General features: G+C 39.3%; 1 protein-coding gene across 4 annotated transcripts in view; it reads right to left on the reverse strand.

Annotated features, from left to right (window-relative positions):
• Positions 1-4,668: 4,668 nt before the first annotated feature.
• The window catches only part of dennd3a (DENN/MADD domain containing 3a), a 176,842-nt gene continuing 162,065 nt past the window's right edge, over positions 4,669-19,445 (reverse strand). For 2 of the 4 annotated variants that reach the window (XM_069922317.1, XM_069922315.1), the window contains 2 exons: positions 12,263-12,448; positions 4,669-7,731 (listed from right to left, as the gene is read on the reverse strand). In XM_069922317.1, the coding sequence (XP_069778418.1) occupies positions 7,720-7,731; positions 12,263-12,448 (198 nt within the window). In that variant the 3' untranslated portion in view covers positions 4,669-7,719. Of the gene's footprint in view, positions 7,732-12,158; positions 12,449-19,445 lie in introns of those variants that run through there. The other 2 variants (XM_069922320.1, XM_069922316.1) reach the window with 1 other exon arrangement.

A 19,445-nucleotide genomic window follows, 5' to 3' on the forward strand; every position in this document is an offset into this window, starting at 1 on the left:
ATGGATATATGGAGAATTTATCCAAAAGAAAGGGATTATCTTTTTACTTCAGAATTGATTTTTTTCTTAATATCAGCACAATTACAAAGAAGAATAAAAAGAGTTGAGTACAAGCAAGAATTTTAACAGAGCACTCAACTTTATTTTTAGCAATATCAATAGAAGATAGAGAGAACCCAGTTTATAGCTGGAGATTTAATTCTATGTTAAAAAAGGAAGGATTTTTGTGAGTTAATGAAAAAGCAAATATGGATATTGTTTGAAATTAATTCTAATTCAGTAATGAATAAGTTTGTTTTAAGGGATGTAATGAAAGCATATTTAAGAAGTCAAATAATAAGTTATATATCTAAGATCAAAAAAGATTATATGCAAGAAGCAGAAGAACTTGAGAAAGAAATAATAGAAAAAATACATATACAATCAAGTGAATAAAAAAATGTGGTTAAATAAGAAAGTATAATACTTTGCAAACTTATAAAATAGAGAGATATAATGAGAACTAAACAGATATTATGAATTAGGAGAGAGGGCACATAAGGTTCTTGCATGGCAATTAAAAACAGAACAAGTATCTAGAACAATTATAGCAACTAAGAAGGAAATCGGATTACTTATAAATCACAAGAAATAAATGAAAATTTTAAAGTTTTATAAAAAATTTATATCAATCAGAATCATTAAAAGATGACCAGCATCATCTTGAAGATATAGGAGGCCATTACTTGTGCCAGCAGCCGAGGCCAGAACTGGCAGCTGGTTCGGTCGTTTCCTGCCTTTTTGTTTTGCTAGTTACATGTGGGGACACATCTACAGGCCTTTTTTTTTGCCTAACGGCAATGGTAAAAAACCATTCTCGTCGCCCATCGGTATATTGCTCCTTTTTTGTTTGAACCGCGGACACAGGTGTCTCGCAGGCCACAAGAGATGTACCCACTGTGAATACAGGCTGTACGCGAGCAGACTCTTATATGGTATAGTCTGTCAGCCTCCCGGGCCACATCATGGGGACGGCAGAAATCCATGTTTGCTATTGGTATTAAGACACGACCTGGGAGTTATGTCTCAAGTAAGCAATGAGAATGACCATCCATTAACATGAGCATATCATTCATCAGATCGGATGGATTCCTGTCACCTAGCCATTCCATATTCAAAAGCCACATGCCGCACTTGTGTCTGGTCAATCCCAGTGTGTCCAGGAGAAATTGGCAGATCCTGGTGTACTGGTTGTCCGCCAGGGGTGGACAATAAATTCATTCACTTTAGCTGCTCTAGCAGCGTCCAACGTACCAATGATGTGCCAAACCTTTATGCCACAAAGACACAACTGAGTTTCAACCTTATTAAATCATACCTGAAGTTGTTTTGTCCAAAAAGGAGGCAAGTGAACTCCCACCGCGTTAACTGCAGCCGTGGTGCCTAAAGAAATCTCTTGGTGCCTGCCACATTGACCACCGCCAGTGGGCTGATCTCGCCTCAAACCGTGCATCTTGGCGCCTCACAGTTTGGCGGGCAGCAACCTCCTTTGAAGAAGACCGCAGAGCCCACCTCATTGACAAAAGACAAAGGAGGAAAAACCCAACACCCAACCCCAACCCACCAATTTTCCCCTGCAGCCGCTGCAACCGTGTCTGCCTGTCCCGCATCGGACTTGTCAGTCACAAACGAGCCTGCAGCTGACGTGGACTTTTTACCCCCTCCATAAATCTTCGTCCGCGAAGCCAAGCCAAAGAGAAGAGGTGGTGGCAGCTGCTACTGTTGTTGCATCCATGATAACTATAGATTCAAGCTTCAGCTTGAATCTTGCAGTCGGGGGGGGTGGGGGGGTCACCAACTGTAGAGACTACTTCGGTAGAGCTACTAAATCAACATGCACACACAGGGTTAGTCAACCAAAAACTATTATTTCAGTTTGCTATGCTTTTTTTTATATAGCTCCCATCCCGGGCTCCACAGGTCAGGGTGGTGACATCACTATGTGTTTGCTGCCAATCTACAGGGCTGGCAGGTTTAAATTAAACACGGTGGGGGCCCTCTAGATGGGGGCATAGCAATCCAGCATGCTGGATTCTAGGCACCCAATACCACACGTATGCGGCCCATTAACCAGGTGAGTGCATAGCGGTTTGGCTCATGGCTCCACACATTCGCTGGAGCCGCACCAGGGGCAGTTCATGATACTGTGCTGTGCGCCCACTTGGCCCGCTACACTGCTGCTACATAGGTATTAAAATAGACAATAATTTACATCCGTTATTTAAAGTGAATTATGCACCATTGCATAAGAAAGTAGATTTACAGAAATGGAAGGAACTACCTATAACATTAATAGAAAGGGCTAATTGTATAAAAATAAATGTATTTCCTAGAGTACAGTACTTATTTCAAATGTTACCTATATTTATACCATCAAAATTTTTTCAAGAACAAGTATGTAAGGAAATTTATTTGGAAAGGAAAAATGGCAAGAGTTGCATTAGAAAAATTACCATGGAGATTTGAATTAGGAAGATTACAATGACCATATTTTAAAAATTATTGTAGAGCAGCACAATTGAAGTTTCTCTCTACTTTTTTTTCAAGAGGGAGAGAAGCCAGCATGGATTTATATAGAAATGAATAAAAGAGAAGATAAATCAAAGAATTTTATATATAAATGGAATGATGTTCTTTATTGGAGATATATTCCTTCGTTAAAGCATTTTTTCTAAAATGTGGACTAAAATACATTTAGAAATGGAAATAAGGAATTTTCAGATACCAGGAATATTAAATGAGAATCAACATTCCTTTTACAATAAATAATATTTTTTGATATTTAGTTAAACAAAGAAATTAAGACCATAAAAGATTGTTTACAAGGTTCAATTTTAATGACATTTGAGCAATTGAAAAGTAAGTAAGGAATACAAAATATTCTCTTTTTATCAGTTAAAGGCATATTTAAGAGAAAATTTAGGTCCAGATTTGATATTACCTGAACAAATTTTCTTGGAACAATTGGTATTTAGATATAAATAAGAAAAAGTTTATTTAAATTATGTATACAATTTTGCAAAAAGGAATGCATGAACCAGGAGTTCATAAGTCAAAACAAAGATGGGTGAAAGATTTAAAAGTAGATAGAACTTTGTCAGGATAGTATGACTAATACAATTATGTCTGGTACAATAAAAGTTTTTACTCCACAGAAATTAAATGGATTAAATTCTAATTTTTCAAATAAATGTTTTAGATGTAATAAAGAAATAGGTACTTTTTTACATTCTACTTGGAAATGTTCAAAATTAAGACCTTTTTGGATAAAATTGGGTTGGAGTTACAAAAATTAAGTTTCTTCAAGACCCAAATATTTTTTTACTTGGAAATATTTTTGATTGAAATTAAATAAATACCAAAAAGAATTTATTAAAACAGCCCTAGCGGTAGCTAGAAAATGCGTGGCAGTAACTTGAAAGTCAGATTTGGGAATGAGTAGATGACATACTGAAATAGATAGTTGTATACCACTTGAAATGATAACATATAATTTATGTAATACATTTGAAAATTTTCTCAAGAATTTGAAATATTTTCAAATTGTAGGAATTAAATTGTAATCACCCAGAACCTGAATCTTCCAACTCATAAACAAAATTATGTTAGACTCTATTCGATAGTTTTAGTAAGTTTTTATAAATAATAACCAGATGTTCTCTTTTTTCTTTCTTTCGGCTGTTGGGGAGAGGAGGGAGGGTGGGAGGGGAATTTTTTAAAAAATCACTATGTATTAATTTTTAAGTTTTTAATGCACATGTGAATTTAAATAAAGATTTCAAAAAGAATTGGGGATTTTGTATCAGTCACGCGAAGTAGAATTGTTCAGGGCATGATAATCATCACAAGGTCGCTGTTATAGGCTTATGTTAGTTTTATATTTTAGTGGGCTACTTTGTGGGTTGGACAGGCAAAGACACACACATTTTGAAATGCGCCTATGTTTAGGGTCATAAAACCAGTAATATTGTTCTCAATTGAAAGCCTGTAACAATGAATGTTTGCTGAGAAGACATCTGGTCAAACAGGAGGCTATTTGCTAGATGTCGTGGTTTTGGGAAAATTAAACCAAAAACCGTGCATTAGCATCAAACTAGAGGACAGAATTAAAGTTACATCAGGATATGGTCACTTCTGCTGTTTCTCTTTGTCAAGAGAGGGCAGTAATCCTGTGATCATTGTAATGGTCACTTCTGACTGACCCATATCTGGGTAAAGCAAGATCATTCTTCCATCTGGATCATGACCATTTTGATGGTTACTTTGTCTCGCCCTTGCCTGTGAAAGCATCCTAGAAGTCACAAGCTTCATAATCCCTACACAAGAAAGGGGGAAGTTATGTCAGATCATTTGTATAAAGAAATATTTATCTGAAAGTAACTCAACAAGAATTCATGAGTTTTGAGAAGTCTGATGACTCAGTGTCTCAACTACATAATTACTTCTGAACAAGTTTTAAAAGTTCTGAGTTTCAACATAAGATTTCTCTTTCCAATACTTTTGAGTTTTTTTACATGTATATCTCTATACTCATAGGTAATATGAATATATATCTAACAAAGTAAATGTATATTAACAAATAGTTGTAAACAACCTATGAAAGAGACAAAACAAGTATATAAAACCAGTTATTCTAATAATCTATCCCTTCCCTTGTGAAGTTTATGATTAAACATATATATTTCATTAATGCATGAAAGAAAGGACAACCAAACCATAAAATGGGATCCAATCATCTTATAAATTCTGAAAAATAATTAAGGAAAAGACTGCATAAATTTAGAAAATTAAGGTTCATTACATTAGTAAAGCATCTAATTTTTTCCAGAGTCAAGCATGCCATCACATCAGATAACCATGTGGAGGGACAACATCCTTCCATCGCATAAGTATAGTTCTTCTGGCAATAAGAGCAAAGGCAAAACAATTTGACTATTCAGAATTGTGCTTAAGCTGTAATGGTTTGGGTAATCCATACAAACATATATACATTTGTGCATAGATGGGGTTAAGTAAGATATTTCATTATTCATAGTTATTAATAAAAATTATTGTTTTAAGATACTAATATCTTGGAAAATTTCTATCTTTGCTGGTCTATGGCATAACAGCTGCCAATTCTCAGGAGGTTTTTATTGGAACCATATGCAATGGTGAAGCCCTGTAGTTGTCAGATCTGAGGACTACGTCCAACTCTTACATGTGGTCGAATTCAGATTTTGCAATTTTAAGATGGTCTGGGGGTAATCTACGAGCTCCTGCTACCATCGGAGGACCCTGAATCTCTATGTGGTGGGTTATTGTATGTTTAACGTCTGTGTAATGATATGATGGAGCCACTAGGCAAGGGAAACACTTGAGTAAGGTTTGTCAAGTGGCTGACCATACTGGAGGGATGACTGATGCAGCTCACTGGAATACAAGAGCTGCAGCCCACAACTCATCGATTTTTCAAATCCACCAACAAAGAAAAATGTGACAAGAAATTGAACACTTGAGAGATGGTCTTTGAGGAAGAAGGCGGCTGACGTGCCTTTGGGAAGTAGTTGCTTCTACTGCCAGGCCTGGTTGTCTCCCGGGTGCCATTTGTAGAAGTCGCAAGGTGGCTGACAGGTTGACAGGGGTCCTGGGGCTTGATGGTGCTGGGCTGATGGGGATCCAGAGGCTGACAGATAATGGGCTGATGGGGGACCCGGATGGTGGCTGGATGCGGTGCTTGGTGACAATCCCTCATGGGCTTTTTTTCATTTCATAGACACATCGGTTTCTTCTTTTTATGTAATTTGTTTTTATTTCCCTCCTGCTTGAATCTCAAGATGTTGAGAATCATTCAGATATATTGTGCAGAGGTTCAGTCCCAGACTCCTAAACACCCCATTCTGAGTTCCATCAAAAAAAGAGGTTGATAGTCAAAAGAAATGATTGAAAATTTTGCCAAAGGAACATCAGTTTGAAGCATCAACTCTGTTTCTCTTTCTGCAGATTGTGACTGACCTGTGAGGTGTTTTGAGCATTTCATTAATGATAAAAGATTCAAGGATCTGCTTAAAATCTCTTGAAGAAATCCAATTCCTGGGAACCAAAGTGGAGGAAGAGCATTTATTGGAATATCAAATCCATGTACCAGAAGTGCACTGTCTCACAATTTATATACCTGAAAAACCACTTGCTGCTCCGTTTCAAGACAGAATCACAGAAAAAGGTCTTTTTTACTCTCCTTGTTCATTCCAACTAAGTTCTCTATCCAAGGTAGTCCACTTTTACCTGCACAAAGAATTGTTTGAGGAACTCGACAGGTGAAACAGTGGCACCATAGGTAGAAATGGTTAGTCAATATTCTGGGTGTGAAATATCCCTGTCCGCCTACATCTTCACGTGTTTTTAGAACATTGAAGTTATTACCACCTCTGGCAGCTTGTTTCACATATCTACTGTAACTTACCCATGAGTGACATTAAGCTCACTGGCCTGTAGTCCTTGGCTTGCCCCTACAACCTTTTTAAATAGAAATACATTAGCCACCCCTCAGTCTTCTGACACATCACCAGAGCCCGATGATGTAAATATCTCTGTAATTTCTTCACAAGATTCCCATGTCTGAGGATGCACTTGATCCAGCCCTTTGTGTTTTAAGGTATCCATCACCTCCTCTTCTGTAATGTGGACTCTATTCAAGACAACGCTAAAGACATAGGAGCAGAAAAAGGCTATTCAGCCCATCGACTCAACCCCGCCATTTAATCATGAGTTAATCCATTTCCCCACTCATTCCCAATACCCAGCCTTCTCCTCATAACCTTTGAAGCCCATCACAAATCAATAACCTTTCACTCTCAAATCACCTGTGACCTGGCCTCCACAACTGCCTGCGGCAACAAATACCACAGATTTACCTCTTCACCAGTCTCTTCAGTAAGAAAAATGCAATTGTCACCCAGTCTGTAACTGGAAGAAACTGGCCTTATTTGACAATCATTCAGAGACCAACCATTTGATGAATTCTTAGACATTCCCTTGGAATCAAAGGTGATATGCTTCCCGTCTGGTTTTATGCTGTTCTGGTAAGGATGATGAGAACAATGTGAGATTCATAAAGATGATCCCCATAAAGATTAACAAGGTCTATGTGTGGAGACACAGGAAAATGGGTGAGGTCCTAAATGAGTATTTTCCATCTGTATTTACTGTGGAAAAAGACATGGAGGCCAGGGAAGGGCATCTCTTAGAAAAGAGATGTGTAGGAATTTCTTCACAAGACCATGGAACTCAGGGAAGGGTATCTGCTTAGAAAAAAGGATTGGAATTTCTTCACCCAGAGGGTGGTAAATTGTTGGACAATTAGTTGAATAAACATAATATATAAACAATTATTACAATACTGTATAAAAAATTCAGTTCTATATTTTTTAACTTTATCAATATATTTATTGAAAATTGTTTTAGTAAAGTGCTTTTTTAATCCTTTTTTTTTAAATCTAGCTAGGAAAGAGGTTAGATAAGTCAAGAGGTCTCATTGATGCACCTTGTGATCTGTCTTGTGGTCAGTACAAAACAACGGCCAAGTAGAGTCTTTGAATAATTGCTCACCTTTTGTAAATCCTAGTACTTTATTTCAAACTTAACAGTTGGCCAATTCTTTTGTTGGTGTTTGCAATTAAGTCGCCATCTTATATTTTGACCTCAGTATTCACACTGAAATCAGGAAAAAAAAATCATGAAAAGATACCATATCTAACTTGTGCCAAATATTATGGATGTTACTTCAATTAAAAAGTTGAACATAAATCACCAGACTTTTAATTTGGTAAGGGTATCAGGGAGCAACAATTGGGAAATTGAGCTGAGATGCACATTAGTTATGAACAAAAGGTACCTTGGAACAGACTTACAGCTCCAGACTGTCATTGTTATAATTTCCTATCAAATGAACTTGAACTTCACAGTTAAATTATGCCAGCCTAATATTGGCCTAGTTCTCCCAAACTAAAATTCAATTTAAAAAAACTGCAATAACTATCTCTCTTTCTGGACAAAGAACACCTTTTATTTGCTTGTCACATATTCACATCCTGAAACCTTCAAAACCAGCACACTATAACTTCAAATTAACCAAAATAATGGGATTCTTCAAATTGATATTGCAATACAAAAACCAGAAACATTTTTGATGGAAACATCAAACTAACAGAATTATCTTTTCAAAAAAGTGCATTTACTAATATTTGTTTGCATCAACTGAGAAATAACTGTACAAAAGTATATTAAATAATGTGCTTCATTATCGATTCATTGAGGAAAGTATTTGAGGCAGCACAGAGACAAAGTAGAGATACTTCCTGCCAGCAATTGGCTTCAATTGCAATCACTGGTATTGAAAGGGAGTTTGCTGTGGGAGATTCTTCTGGATACTCCAGTTTTTTTTCCCTCCTTCCAAAGATGTACAGGTTGTAAGTTAAATGCCCAATGTAAACCCTTCATAGTGCATAGACAATCTGAGAGAATTTGACAGGAACACAAGAATAGGTTACAAAGAAAAGTACGTGGGGGGGATTGGCATTGCTCTGTGAGTTGACACAGACACAATGGGCCAAATTACATCATTCTATGTCATGAAGAAATATGGACTTGGAAGAGGCAAATGTAGTCTCCTTGTTTAAGGAGGGAGAACCCTAGAAATTATAGTCTAGTGAAGTGGTGGGCAAATATTGGAGAAGATTCTTAGGGACAGGATTTATCAGCTTTTATGGAAGCATAATCTTCTCAAGGATAGGAAACAAGGCTTTGTGAGAGGTGTGTCAAGCCTCACAAGCCTAATTAGGATTTTTGAGGAGGTAACAAGGAATATGGCGTGTATAGATTTCAGTAAAGTCTTTGATAATGGGACCCTTGCTCTTTGTGAGTTTTATAAATGAATTGGAATGAAGAAGTGAAGTGGTGGGTTAATAAGTTTGTAGATGATACAAAGGTTGAAGATGCTATGGATAGAAGGTTACAGTGGGATAAAGACAAGATGCAGAGTTGGGCAGAGAAGTGGCAAATGAAGTTCAATCTGGATAATTATGAAGTGATGCACTTTGGCAGATTGAACTTGAAGGCAGAGTATCTTAACAGTGTGGAGGAACGGAGGGATCTTGGGGTCCAGGTCCATTGATCCCTGAAGATTGCTGACAAGTTGATAGCGTGGATAAGAAGACATTTGGTATGTTGGTTTTCATTGGTTGGACGATGAGTTCAAGAACAGTGAGATAATGTTGCAGATTGAAAAAAAACTCTGGTAAGACCACACTTGGAGTATTGCACTTTTATGTTGCATCATTGCAGGAAGGATGTGTAAGCTTTAGAGAGAGTGTAGACGAATTTTACCAAGATGTTGCTGAATTGGAGAACATGTCTTACGAAGCATGGCTGACAAAGCTAGGGTTTTCTCTTTGGAGCGACAAAGGATGAGCGGAGACTTCACAGAAGTATACAAGATCATGAGGACTCTTAGAGAGGCACATGCATGTGAGAAAAATAGATGGTTGTGGATGATAGGCAGGGAAGGATTACATTATTGTGGTGTAGGTTTACTTAGGTCAACACAACATCATGGGCCAAAGGGCTTACATTGAGCAGTAATGCTCCTTCTATAAAATACAAGCATAAAATTCCAGTATTCATTTTTTTTTTTAAAAACTACCAGTTTAAAAATTTAATGCTCTTTTATTAAACAAGCCAATGAATGGGGGTTATCTTAAAATCCCTTTTATAATAAGGCAGCAAACTGTGCCACCATTATTTTACAACTACCTGAAATGTGATATAGTAATTATTAAGATTTGCAATTAATCACATCAATGGGCAGGCCATTGGCATGAAATGAGAAGAGAAATTTTTAATCATCACCACCAATTCTACAATGTTTAATTCCAATAAAATTTTCAAAATCAATCCTGCATAGGAGATTAAAACTTATTCAAATTTAAATTAATGGTAATACAAACCATTTTAGTTATGAGTATCTTTGTCAGCTTTTGACTTTCCTAAAATACAATTCAATTGATCAATTAAACTATTCTTACATCTTCATTAAGTTTAATTTAAAAACTTGTAGATTGCTAATAAGAAAGGTAATTTTCCCCATATCACTGAACCAATAATTAAAAATCTATTTTACGCAATCACAAATAAATTCTTCACTTGTGATACCACGAAGATTTTATAATAACCATACCCTCTCTTTCTTTATTAATACCTTGATATTGAGAATGATTTGCTTCCTCTCCAGTTTTATAGGTTCTGACGTGGCTAAAGTGCAAACTCTTTCACAGATGGGTAGTTATAAGCTGGAACACTTCATCTGCTGCATTTGCAGTCTACTGTATATATCTGATTCAATGCTTCTTCTCCACTTTGAGCCTCCTTCCCAGGTCTTGGGAAGGTGTTGCATTTTCTTCCAGTATGCTGCGAGCGCATCCTTGAATCTTCTCTATTCATCATAGCCAACTAAGTGTAACGGGGCCTCAATGATGGGAATGTGACGTGGGAGAAAATACTGAATTTGGTTCAATTCTCTATTAAATTTGGAGTATTTTGCAGAGGTATTACTGGTGGTATATTTCAAGTCCTTTATGCTGCTTGGTATGGTAGTCCAGATCCCAGAAATATATAGGGGAGAGATCATTGATGTCTGGTATACTACGCCTCTTGTCCCAGGTCTGAGGTTTTGATTGGCAAATATCTTTTTCCCTGAAAAGCTGCATTGGTATTAAAAGCAGAAGGGGATTTGCCTCTGCTGAGATGTTCCCAAAATATGGGAAGCAATCATTTTGATCTGGAACATTTATTGTTGGAAGGCAGTATTGTGCAGCAGGGGGAGGTCAATACAGGATCTCTGTGTTGCAGATGTCTTGGGGTGGCACGGTTGGTGCAATGGCTTTACAACACCAGCGATCGGGAGTGGGGTTCCAACCCTGCGCTGTCTGAAAGGAGTTTGTATGTTCTCGCCACGTCTGCATCGATTTTGCCCAGGAGCTCCAGTTTCCTCCCACCATTTGAAACGAACTGGGGGTGTAAGTTAATTGGGTGTAAAATGGAAGGCAGGGTCTCGTGGGCTGAAGTGGCCTGTTATGTCTAAATTTTAAAAAAATTTAAAGATTTAAATGTAAAATTTAAAATGTTAAAAGTAAAGATCATCCTCTAATCGACTTCAGTGAGCAAGTCAGCAATGACATGGAGCTCGTCTTTCAAATCTACACAAATTCAAATGACGCCTGTGTACTACAGCTCAACCTACCAAGGTTCAGCTAATCTTGGCTCTTGAATCCAGTCGCTATAGGTCGAATGTGAGATGTTCAATATCCCAAATAACTTCTGGGATTCCCCAGCCAATGACAATTCAGAGCAAAAGAGAAGCATTTTCTGGATGGCCTATATCAAAAACACCATAGAAGCCCTGCACAAATTATAAGAGAAACAGACTATATCACAAACTACTCAGCCACCCACTCCATCTGTGGAAGAGCCTGTGGACACCACATTGGCCCCATCAGCCCTTTCAGAATTATAACCATATTTCACGACATTTTTTGTTTCGTGACATCAGTAATTGTGCATAAACAGGTGCAAAAACTGCTATAAATTACATTTCCATATACTATTTTAAAATGATGCTCTGTCAAATTGATGTGGAGGCACAACATCCTCAATCCAGAGGACTGGCTATAAGAAAAGGTTATTGTATAACTTTTGTAGTACTTGTCTATCCTATGCCTTGATAACCAACTTGATTATGGCTGATAATAAATTGACAATCATTAGCTCTGATAACAAGATGAGTCTACATTAGTAAAGACTCCTAAAAATAAAAGGAAATACTTTCATTAAATGCTTTTCAAAAAAGTAGATAAAAGTTGTCAAAGATATATGCAATTACTAAATCTCATGGATGAATATGAACCTGAAATATTAACTGTTTGTCTCTCTACATAAACTACCGATTGTTGAGCTGTTTAGTATTTTCATCATTTTCTGTCTACTTAAGACTTCTTGAATCTAGTACCTTGCTTTTGTAGTAATACTGGTCTCCTTTTTGCAATAAAATCTATTATAACATCAAGAAATAGATGCACAATAATACAGAATGTTCAGTGCCATCTTATTTCCTACTGTGATAACAATATTGCAGTAACCTAAAGTTTAACACCATATTGTGATAGGGTAAAAATTATAGAAATTATTCTACTTTCCAAATGGCAACTTTCCCATCTTCTCTGCCGGCTCCACTAAAAACATATGTGTTTTCAGCACAGCACAATGCTCGAACCATATCAGCATGAGCCGCCAGTTCTTTCTCCACATGGTATTTGTCTGCATCTATCACATATATTTTCCCTTTGACTTTGTCCAATCCTTTGCTTCCAATCCAGATCTGAAAACATAATGAAAAATAGCATTAGCCACCCATGGTCTTTTGATGCATAATGCCAATAGGAAATAATGTTTAATTCTACCTTGGGTTTCTTCTGGGTACTGTGGTTTCTTATCACATCCTTAAAAATATGCTAGCTAAAGATCCATTCGTTTAGGTTAAAGGCCGGATGAATCAAAGGTGACTTGATGGGAACATGTGAAAGGGAATAATTTATAGAGATACAATGAAATAAGATGAGGAAGTGAGACTAATGGGATTACTCTCCAGGGAGATGGCATAGACAGTGAGCTGAATGGACTTTTTTCATATCATTAGAAAAAAAAAGTTGAAAGGTTGAACGAACTAGTGTTTTTCTCACATGGAGGATGTGAGTTGACTTAAAAGAGGGGTACAAAATTATGAAAGGCATGGAGAGAGTGAACGGATACTACCCTTTTTCCAAGGCGGCAGTGGTCAATACTAAAGGACATCCATTTAAGGTGAGTGAAGGAACATGCTCACAAGGGAGGTGGTAGAATCTAATACAATAGGGACATTTAGAAAACTTTTAAATGGGGAGGAAACCAGAGCACCCAGAGAAAACCCACAGAGTCATGGAGTACTCCTTACTGACAACTTAACAAAATAGTGGCTAGAACTGTACTAGGTGGTGTATTGTATGCAGTTTTGGCTGCCACACTAATAGGCAGGGGTGATTGTGCCAGAGAGTACAGAATTAGAATGTTGCGTGGGATGGAGGACTTTAGTTATGGGGAGTAAAGGCTTGATCTGGGGTATATAAAATTATGAGGCATGGATGAGTCCATAAGGCATAGAGGCAGATCTAGGCTATTCAGCCCATCGAGTCTTCCTCACCATTTAATCATGAGCTGATCCTCTTTGCAACTCAGCCTCACTACCCAGCCTTCTCCATATAACCTTTGATGCCCTGGTTAATCAAGAACTTATCAATCTCTGCTTCAGATATACCCAATGGCCTGGTCTCCACAACCATCAGTGGCCACAAATTCCTCAGATTTAACACCCTCTGGCTGAAGAAATTCCTTCGCATCTCTGTTCTAAGTAGAGGCCCTTCAATCCTGAAACAGTGCCCTCTTGACCTAGATTCTCCCAGCTTTCTACATGTACTCTGTCCATGCCTTTCAACATTCAAAATGTTTCCATGAGATCACCCTTTAAACTCCAATGAGTACAGGCCAAGACATGTCAAACGCTTCTCATATATTAACCTTTTCATTCCCGGAATCATCCTTGTGAACCTCTTCTGAAACCTTTCCAATGTCAGGACATCCTTTCTTAAACGAGGAGTCCCAAACTGCTCAAAATACTCCAAGTGAAGTCTCATCAGTACTGTACCTTATAAATCCTCAACATTACATTTGTGCTCTTATATTCCTCTTAAAATAAATCCCAGAATTGCATTTGCTTTCTTTACCACAGGCATGCAAATTTACCTTTTGGCTATCCTGCACGAGGATTCCCAAGTCCCTTTGCATCTGGGTATTTTCAATTTTCTCTGCACTTAAAAAATAGTTTGCCCGTTTATTTTTTCTACCAAAGTGCATGACCTCTCCATTTTCTCAAAACTACCTGCTTAAAAACTTAAAAAGAAGCGGCTCCAACACCAACCCTTGTGAAACACCTCGAGCAACTGGCAGCCCACCAGAATATGATCCTTGTATTCCAACTCTCTGCTTCCTGCCAATCAGCTAATGCTCTATCCACACTTCTCCATTTTCTCAAAACTACCTGCTTAAAAACTTAAAAAGAAGCGGCTCCAACACCAACCCTTGTGAAACACCTCGAGCAACTGGCAGCCCACCAGAATATGATCCTTGTATTCCAACTCTCTGCTTCCTGCCAATCAGCTAATGCTCTATCCACACTGGTATGTTCCCTGTTTATACCCTTGACTCAACTTGTTAAGTAGCCTCATGTGTGGCACCTTGTCAAAGGGATTCTGAAAATCCAAATTCACATCCACTGCATCTCCTTTAACTAGCCTACTTGTCACTTAACCATGTAACCATTTACAGAGTGGAAACAGGCTATGTTGGCCTTTCGAGTCCGCACCGGTTCACTGATTTTGTGCGCCCTCTTCAGGCATTGGTGATTTTAAGTGTAGTGTATCTTTGAGAATTTTAACATCTATCCATAGGTACTCTGTACTTTGGATGTGTCTTCAAAGAATTCCGATAGGTTTGTCAAGCAAGATTTTCCCTCAGGAAAACCATGTTGCCATAGTCTATTTTGCCATGTGCCCCCAAGTATTCTGTAACCTCATCCTTGACAATTGACTCCAACACCTTACCAACCATTGATGTCAGGCTAACCAGTCTATCATTTCCTTTTCACTGCCTCCCTCTCTTCTTGAATACTGGGGTGACATTTACGATTTTTCTGTCTTCCAGGACAATACCAGAATCTGTTGATTCCTGAAGGATCATTACCAATGCCTCCACAACCTCTACCGCTATTTCTTTCAGAACATGAGGATGCAATCCATCTGGTCTGGGAAACTTATCCACCCTTAGACCATTCAGCTTTCTGAGTTCTTTCTCCTTTAAAATAGTAACTGCCCTCACTTCCCTTCCCTGATACCCTTGGATTTCCAGCACACTGCTAATGTCTTTCCTAGTAAAGATTGATGCAAAATACTCTTGTAGTTCTTCCATCTCCTTCTGACCCATTATTATTTCTCCAGCATCATTTTCTAATGGTACTACAGGTATGTGCCACTTAATGTCCATGAAAGCTATATGGGATATTTTAGTGTACCTGAAAATATTTTATTTGTAAGTAAGGATCAGTGTGGGGACCAGCATGAGGCTGTGGGGAGAGAAGGGGGCTGTGGGATCAGTGTGGGGACTGATACAGGCCTGTGGGGAGAGTGTGGGACTATGGAATTAGTTGGAACTGGTACAGGGTTCTGGGGAGAGGGTGGGGCAGTTGGATCAGTTTGGGTTTATAGTTTACAATTTCCTATAGCTAGCAAATGCTTTTCCTAAATTGCTGCGAACTTGCTAGCGGTAACTAAATAATTATGGAACCATGGACATATATGTGGTTGGTCGTTGCCCGAATTGACGTTAAGTGGCACGTTCCTGTATATATACTCTCATCTTTCTTTTACTCCTTATATATTTGAAGAAGCTTTTAGTATCCTCTTTGATATTATTTGCTAGCCGACTTACATACTTCATCTTTCCCTCCTTATGAGTTTTTTTTTAAGTTAACTTCTGTAAGTTTTTAAAAACTTCCCAATCCTCTGTGTTCCCATTAATTTTTGCTTCCTCATATGCCGTCTCTTTCACTTTTATGTTAGCTTTGTCTTCTCTTGTCAGCCACAGTGTTACATTTTTCCATTTGAAGATTTCCTTTTTTTGATATTTATCCTGCATTTTCCTCATCTCTTGCAGAAACTCCGTCTAAATATCAAATTGAACTCAATCAAATTGTGATCAATGCCCACTAATGGTTCCTTTACTCTAAACTTTATAATCAGTTCTGGTGAATTACACAACACCCATTTCAGTACACCTGATCTCCTAGTGGACTCATCAACAAGCTGGTCTAAAAAGCCATCTGGTAGACTTTTTACTAATTCTCCCTCTTGAGATTTCAGTCCTAAACTGGTTTTCCCAATCTCCTTACATGTTAAAAACCCCATGACTACCATAAAAGGGGTATCAAAACCATGAGGGCATATGATTAATGTGAAGGCAAGAGTTTAAAAAGAGCTTGAGAGAAGACTTCTGTTCTTACACAAAAAGTGGTTGAACTCTTGGGCAGAGAAGGTGGTGGAATTAAATACAATCACTGTGTTTACAAGGCATTCACACAAGCACTTAAATAGTAAGAGCATAATAAGATACAGACCTAATGCAAGCAAGCAATGAGGTGAGCACTGATGTTGAGGACCAAAGGACCCATTTCTATGACTTCATGGAATGAGCATATATAATTTTACATTGTGCCGCTGATATAAGTCCTAGTGTTCTCTGTGAATGCTAAGCTTTAATTTCTGTGTCAAAGGTAGAGCTTACAAACCCTTTAAAATTAATTTGGTACACCATGCATAGGCACAACTTGTGCAAGTGTGAACAAACATTTATATTGATAAACCTGACCCCAGTCAGATAGACTTCTGTCTTAGAAGGTGTCAAACAGCAGCAGTAACCATTGCAGGCAAGTATAAAGTATTCCATTACGCATCAGATTTGCATCTTACTTATGTGGCACAAACATTATTTGCTATTTATCAGCCCATGTCCAAACATTAGCCAGATTTTTCTTGCACTTTGACAGTTAATGACATATTGGCGGTGGTCAATGTGGCAGGCACCAAGAGATTTCTTTAGGCAGTCCTTGTACCTCTTCTTTGGTGCACCTCTGTCACGGTGGCCAGTGGAGAGCTCGCCATATAACACGATTTTGGGAAGGCGATGGTCCTCCATTCTGGAGATGTGACCCACCCAGCGCAGCTGGATCTTCAGCAGCGTGGACTCGATGCTGACGGCCTCTGCCATCTCGAGTACTTCGATGTTAGGGATGAAGTTGCTCCAATGAATTTTGAGGATGGAGCGGAGACAACGCTGGTGGAAGCGTTCTAGGAGCCGTAGGTGATGCCGGTAGAGGACCCATGATTCGGAGCCGAACAGGAGTGTGGGTATGACAACGGCTCTGTATATGCTAATCTTTGTGAGGTTTTTCAGTTGGTTGTTTTTCCAGACTCTTTTGTGTAGTCTTCCAAAGGTGCTATTTGCCTTGGAGAGTCTGTTGTCTATCTCGTTGTCGATCCTTGCATCTGATGAAATGATGCAGCCGAGATAGGTAAACTGATAGAAAAACCCAACACCCAACCCCAACCCACCAATTTTCCCCTGCAACCGGTGCAACCGTGCCTGCCTGTCCCGCATCGGACTTGTCAGCCACAATCGAGCCTGCAGCTGACGTGGACTTTTACCCCCTCCATAAATCTTCGTCCGCGAAGCCAAGCCAAAGAAGAAAGAAAAGAAAAAGAAAAAAAGACCATCCCTTGTGATTAAGGTCAGGCTCTTTACTGGGACTGTAAGGCAATAAGAAGGCCCCTCTCACGCCAAGAGAGACCTTGTTTTGCTATGCAGCTGCAGACCATTACCAAGTAACGACAATCTTCGTCTCCACTGCTCCTCCCCCATATTTTTGTTCAGACATCTCCCTGTTTTTCCATATTCTCGATGCGAGGCTCGGGTCTGAAGCATTGGCTGCCTTTTCTTTCCTACGAATGCTGTGTGAATTCCTGACTTTCTCCAGCCCTTCTAATGATTTGAACAAGTCAACGTAGTTCTCTAGACAATTAAAAATGTTCTTTGAACATACCAGCGGAAGCTTCCTTAATAACAGTAGTAAATCACAAAATTCTGTAGATACCTTGATTGAAGTAAAAACACAAACTGCTGGAGAAGCTCAGCAGGTCAAACAGGTTCCTTTATGTAGCAAAGACAAAGATACACAATTACATTTTGGGCTTGAGCCCTTCATCAAAGTATGAGAACATGCCGGAAGGATCTGAACAAAAGGGTAATGGTGGGGGGGGAGGGGAGAAGGGAGGTGGCAAGGCAGCAGATGAGGGTGGGGAAGTCGCTGTGGTTGCCAACGGAGTGGAGGAGCCAAATGAAACGATCTCCCGGTCTATGACCAGTCTCTCTGATGTAGAGGTGTGGGAGCAGGTATTGTACCTCCTGAGGACACAGGGGAAGGTGCTGGAGGTGCGATGAGTGCAGTGAGGGGATCACGGAGGGAGCAGTCCCTGTATAAAGCCGAGAGGGGAGGAGGGGGAAAAATGGATCTGGTGGTAGGATCCTGTAGTAAGTGCAGAGGCTGGTGGGGTGGTAGGTGAGGATGAGGGGGATTCAATCTTTGATGCTTCTGGGGGCAGATGAGTGAGAAATGGAGATGGGGGGGGTGAGGGCTGAGAGACCAGTTGCAGACTGGGAGATTGCTTCGCTCAGCACCTCTGCTCCGTTCACAACTAAAGTCACTTCCCAGAGGCCAACCATTTTAATTCTGGGTCACACTCCCATGTCTGTCCATGGCCTTATGTACTGTTCCACCCTGACCACCCACAGATTGGAGGAACACCTTATTTTCCGGCTAGGCTCTCTCCAGCCACATGGCATGAACGCTGACCTCAGTGATTTTCATTAAACGTCTTTTCTTCCCCTCCCCCTTTCCTGTCCTTCCAGTTCTTTCATCCACATAGCCCTGCCTTCTCCCCCTCCCCATCATTGCTGCTGTCCCCTCCCTCCTTTCTCTGCTTATCATCTCCTGCGTTGCCTCTCCTCTGCTACCTTTTTCTCAAACTTTGATGAAGGCCTCAAGCCCGAAATGTCAGTTATGTATCTTTACCTTTGCTACATAAAGGACAGTTTCACCTGCTGAGGTTCTCCAGCATTTTTATCTTTAATAATATCACCATTTGGCTACCATTAATCTTACTTGAAAAGCCCTGATTGGAATCAAGAGGTAAATATATGGGAAAGTGTAGCTGTGCTATGGAAGCATTACAACTCCCAGAAGGCATCAAACCGGCTATGTGACGTCAGTGCGTGATGAGGTCAGCGCATGTCGAGCACACGATTCTGACTTTTAAAAGGTTGCTTGGGTTATGAAGAGTAAATCCGTTTGATTCACTCTAAAAACGCCTTGTGTGATTATTTCATCATGTCCACTGTGATTCCAGTGGCCACAGTTGGTGACCCCCAACGAGCTCAAAAACGTATTTTTGGACAAACATGGACTCTGCAACCATTGCTGTGAAGCTATCACCTTTCTGGACAGCTGAGCCTGAACTTTGGTTCAACAGGCTGAAGCACAATTTCACCTTCGCAAAGTCGAATTGGACAGCACTCGTTATTACAGCCTTGTCAGTGCCCTGGACCAGGCTGTCGTTAAAAGGGTGGGCAACCTCCTACAGGATCCACCACATACAAGCAGGTATGACACTTTAAAA

This window comes from Narcine bancroftii, chromosome 2 (assembly GCF_036971445.1).
Source record: "Narcine bancroftii isolate sNarBan1 chromosome 2, sNarBan1.hap1, whole genome shotgun sequence".
NCBI lineage: Eukaryota > Metazoa > Chordata > Chondrichthyes > Torpediniformes > Narcinidae > Narcine > Narcine bancroftii.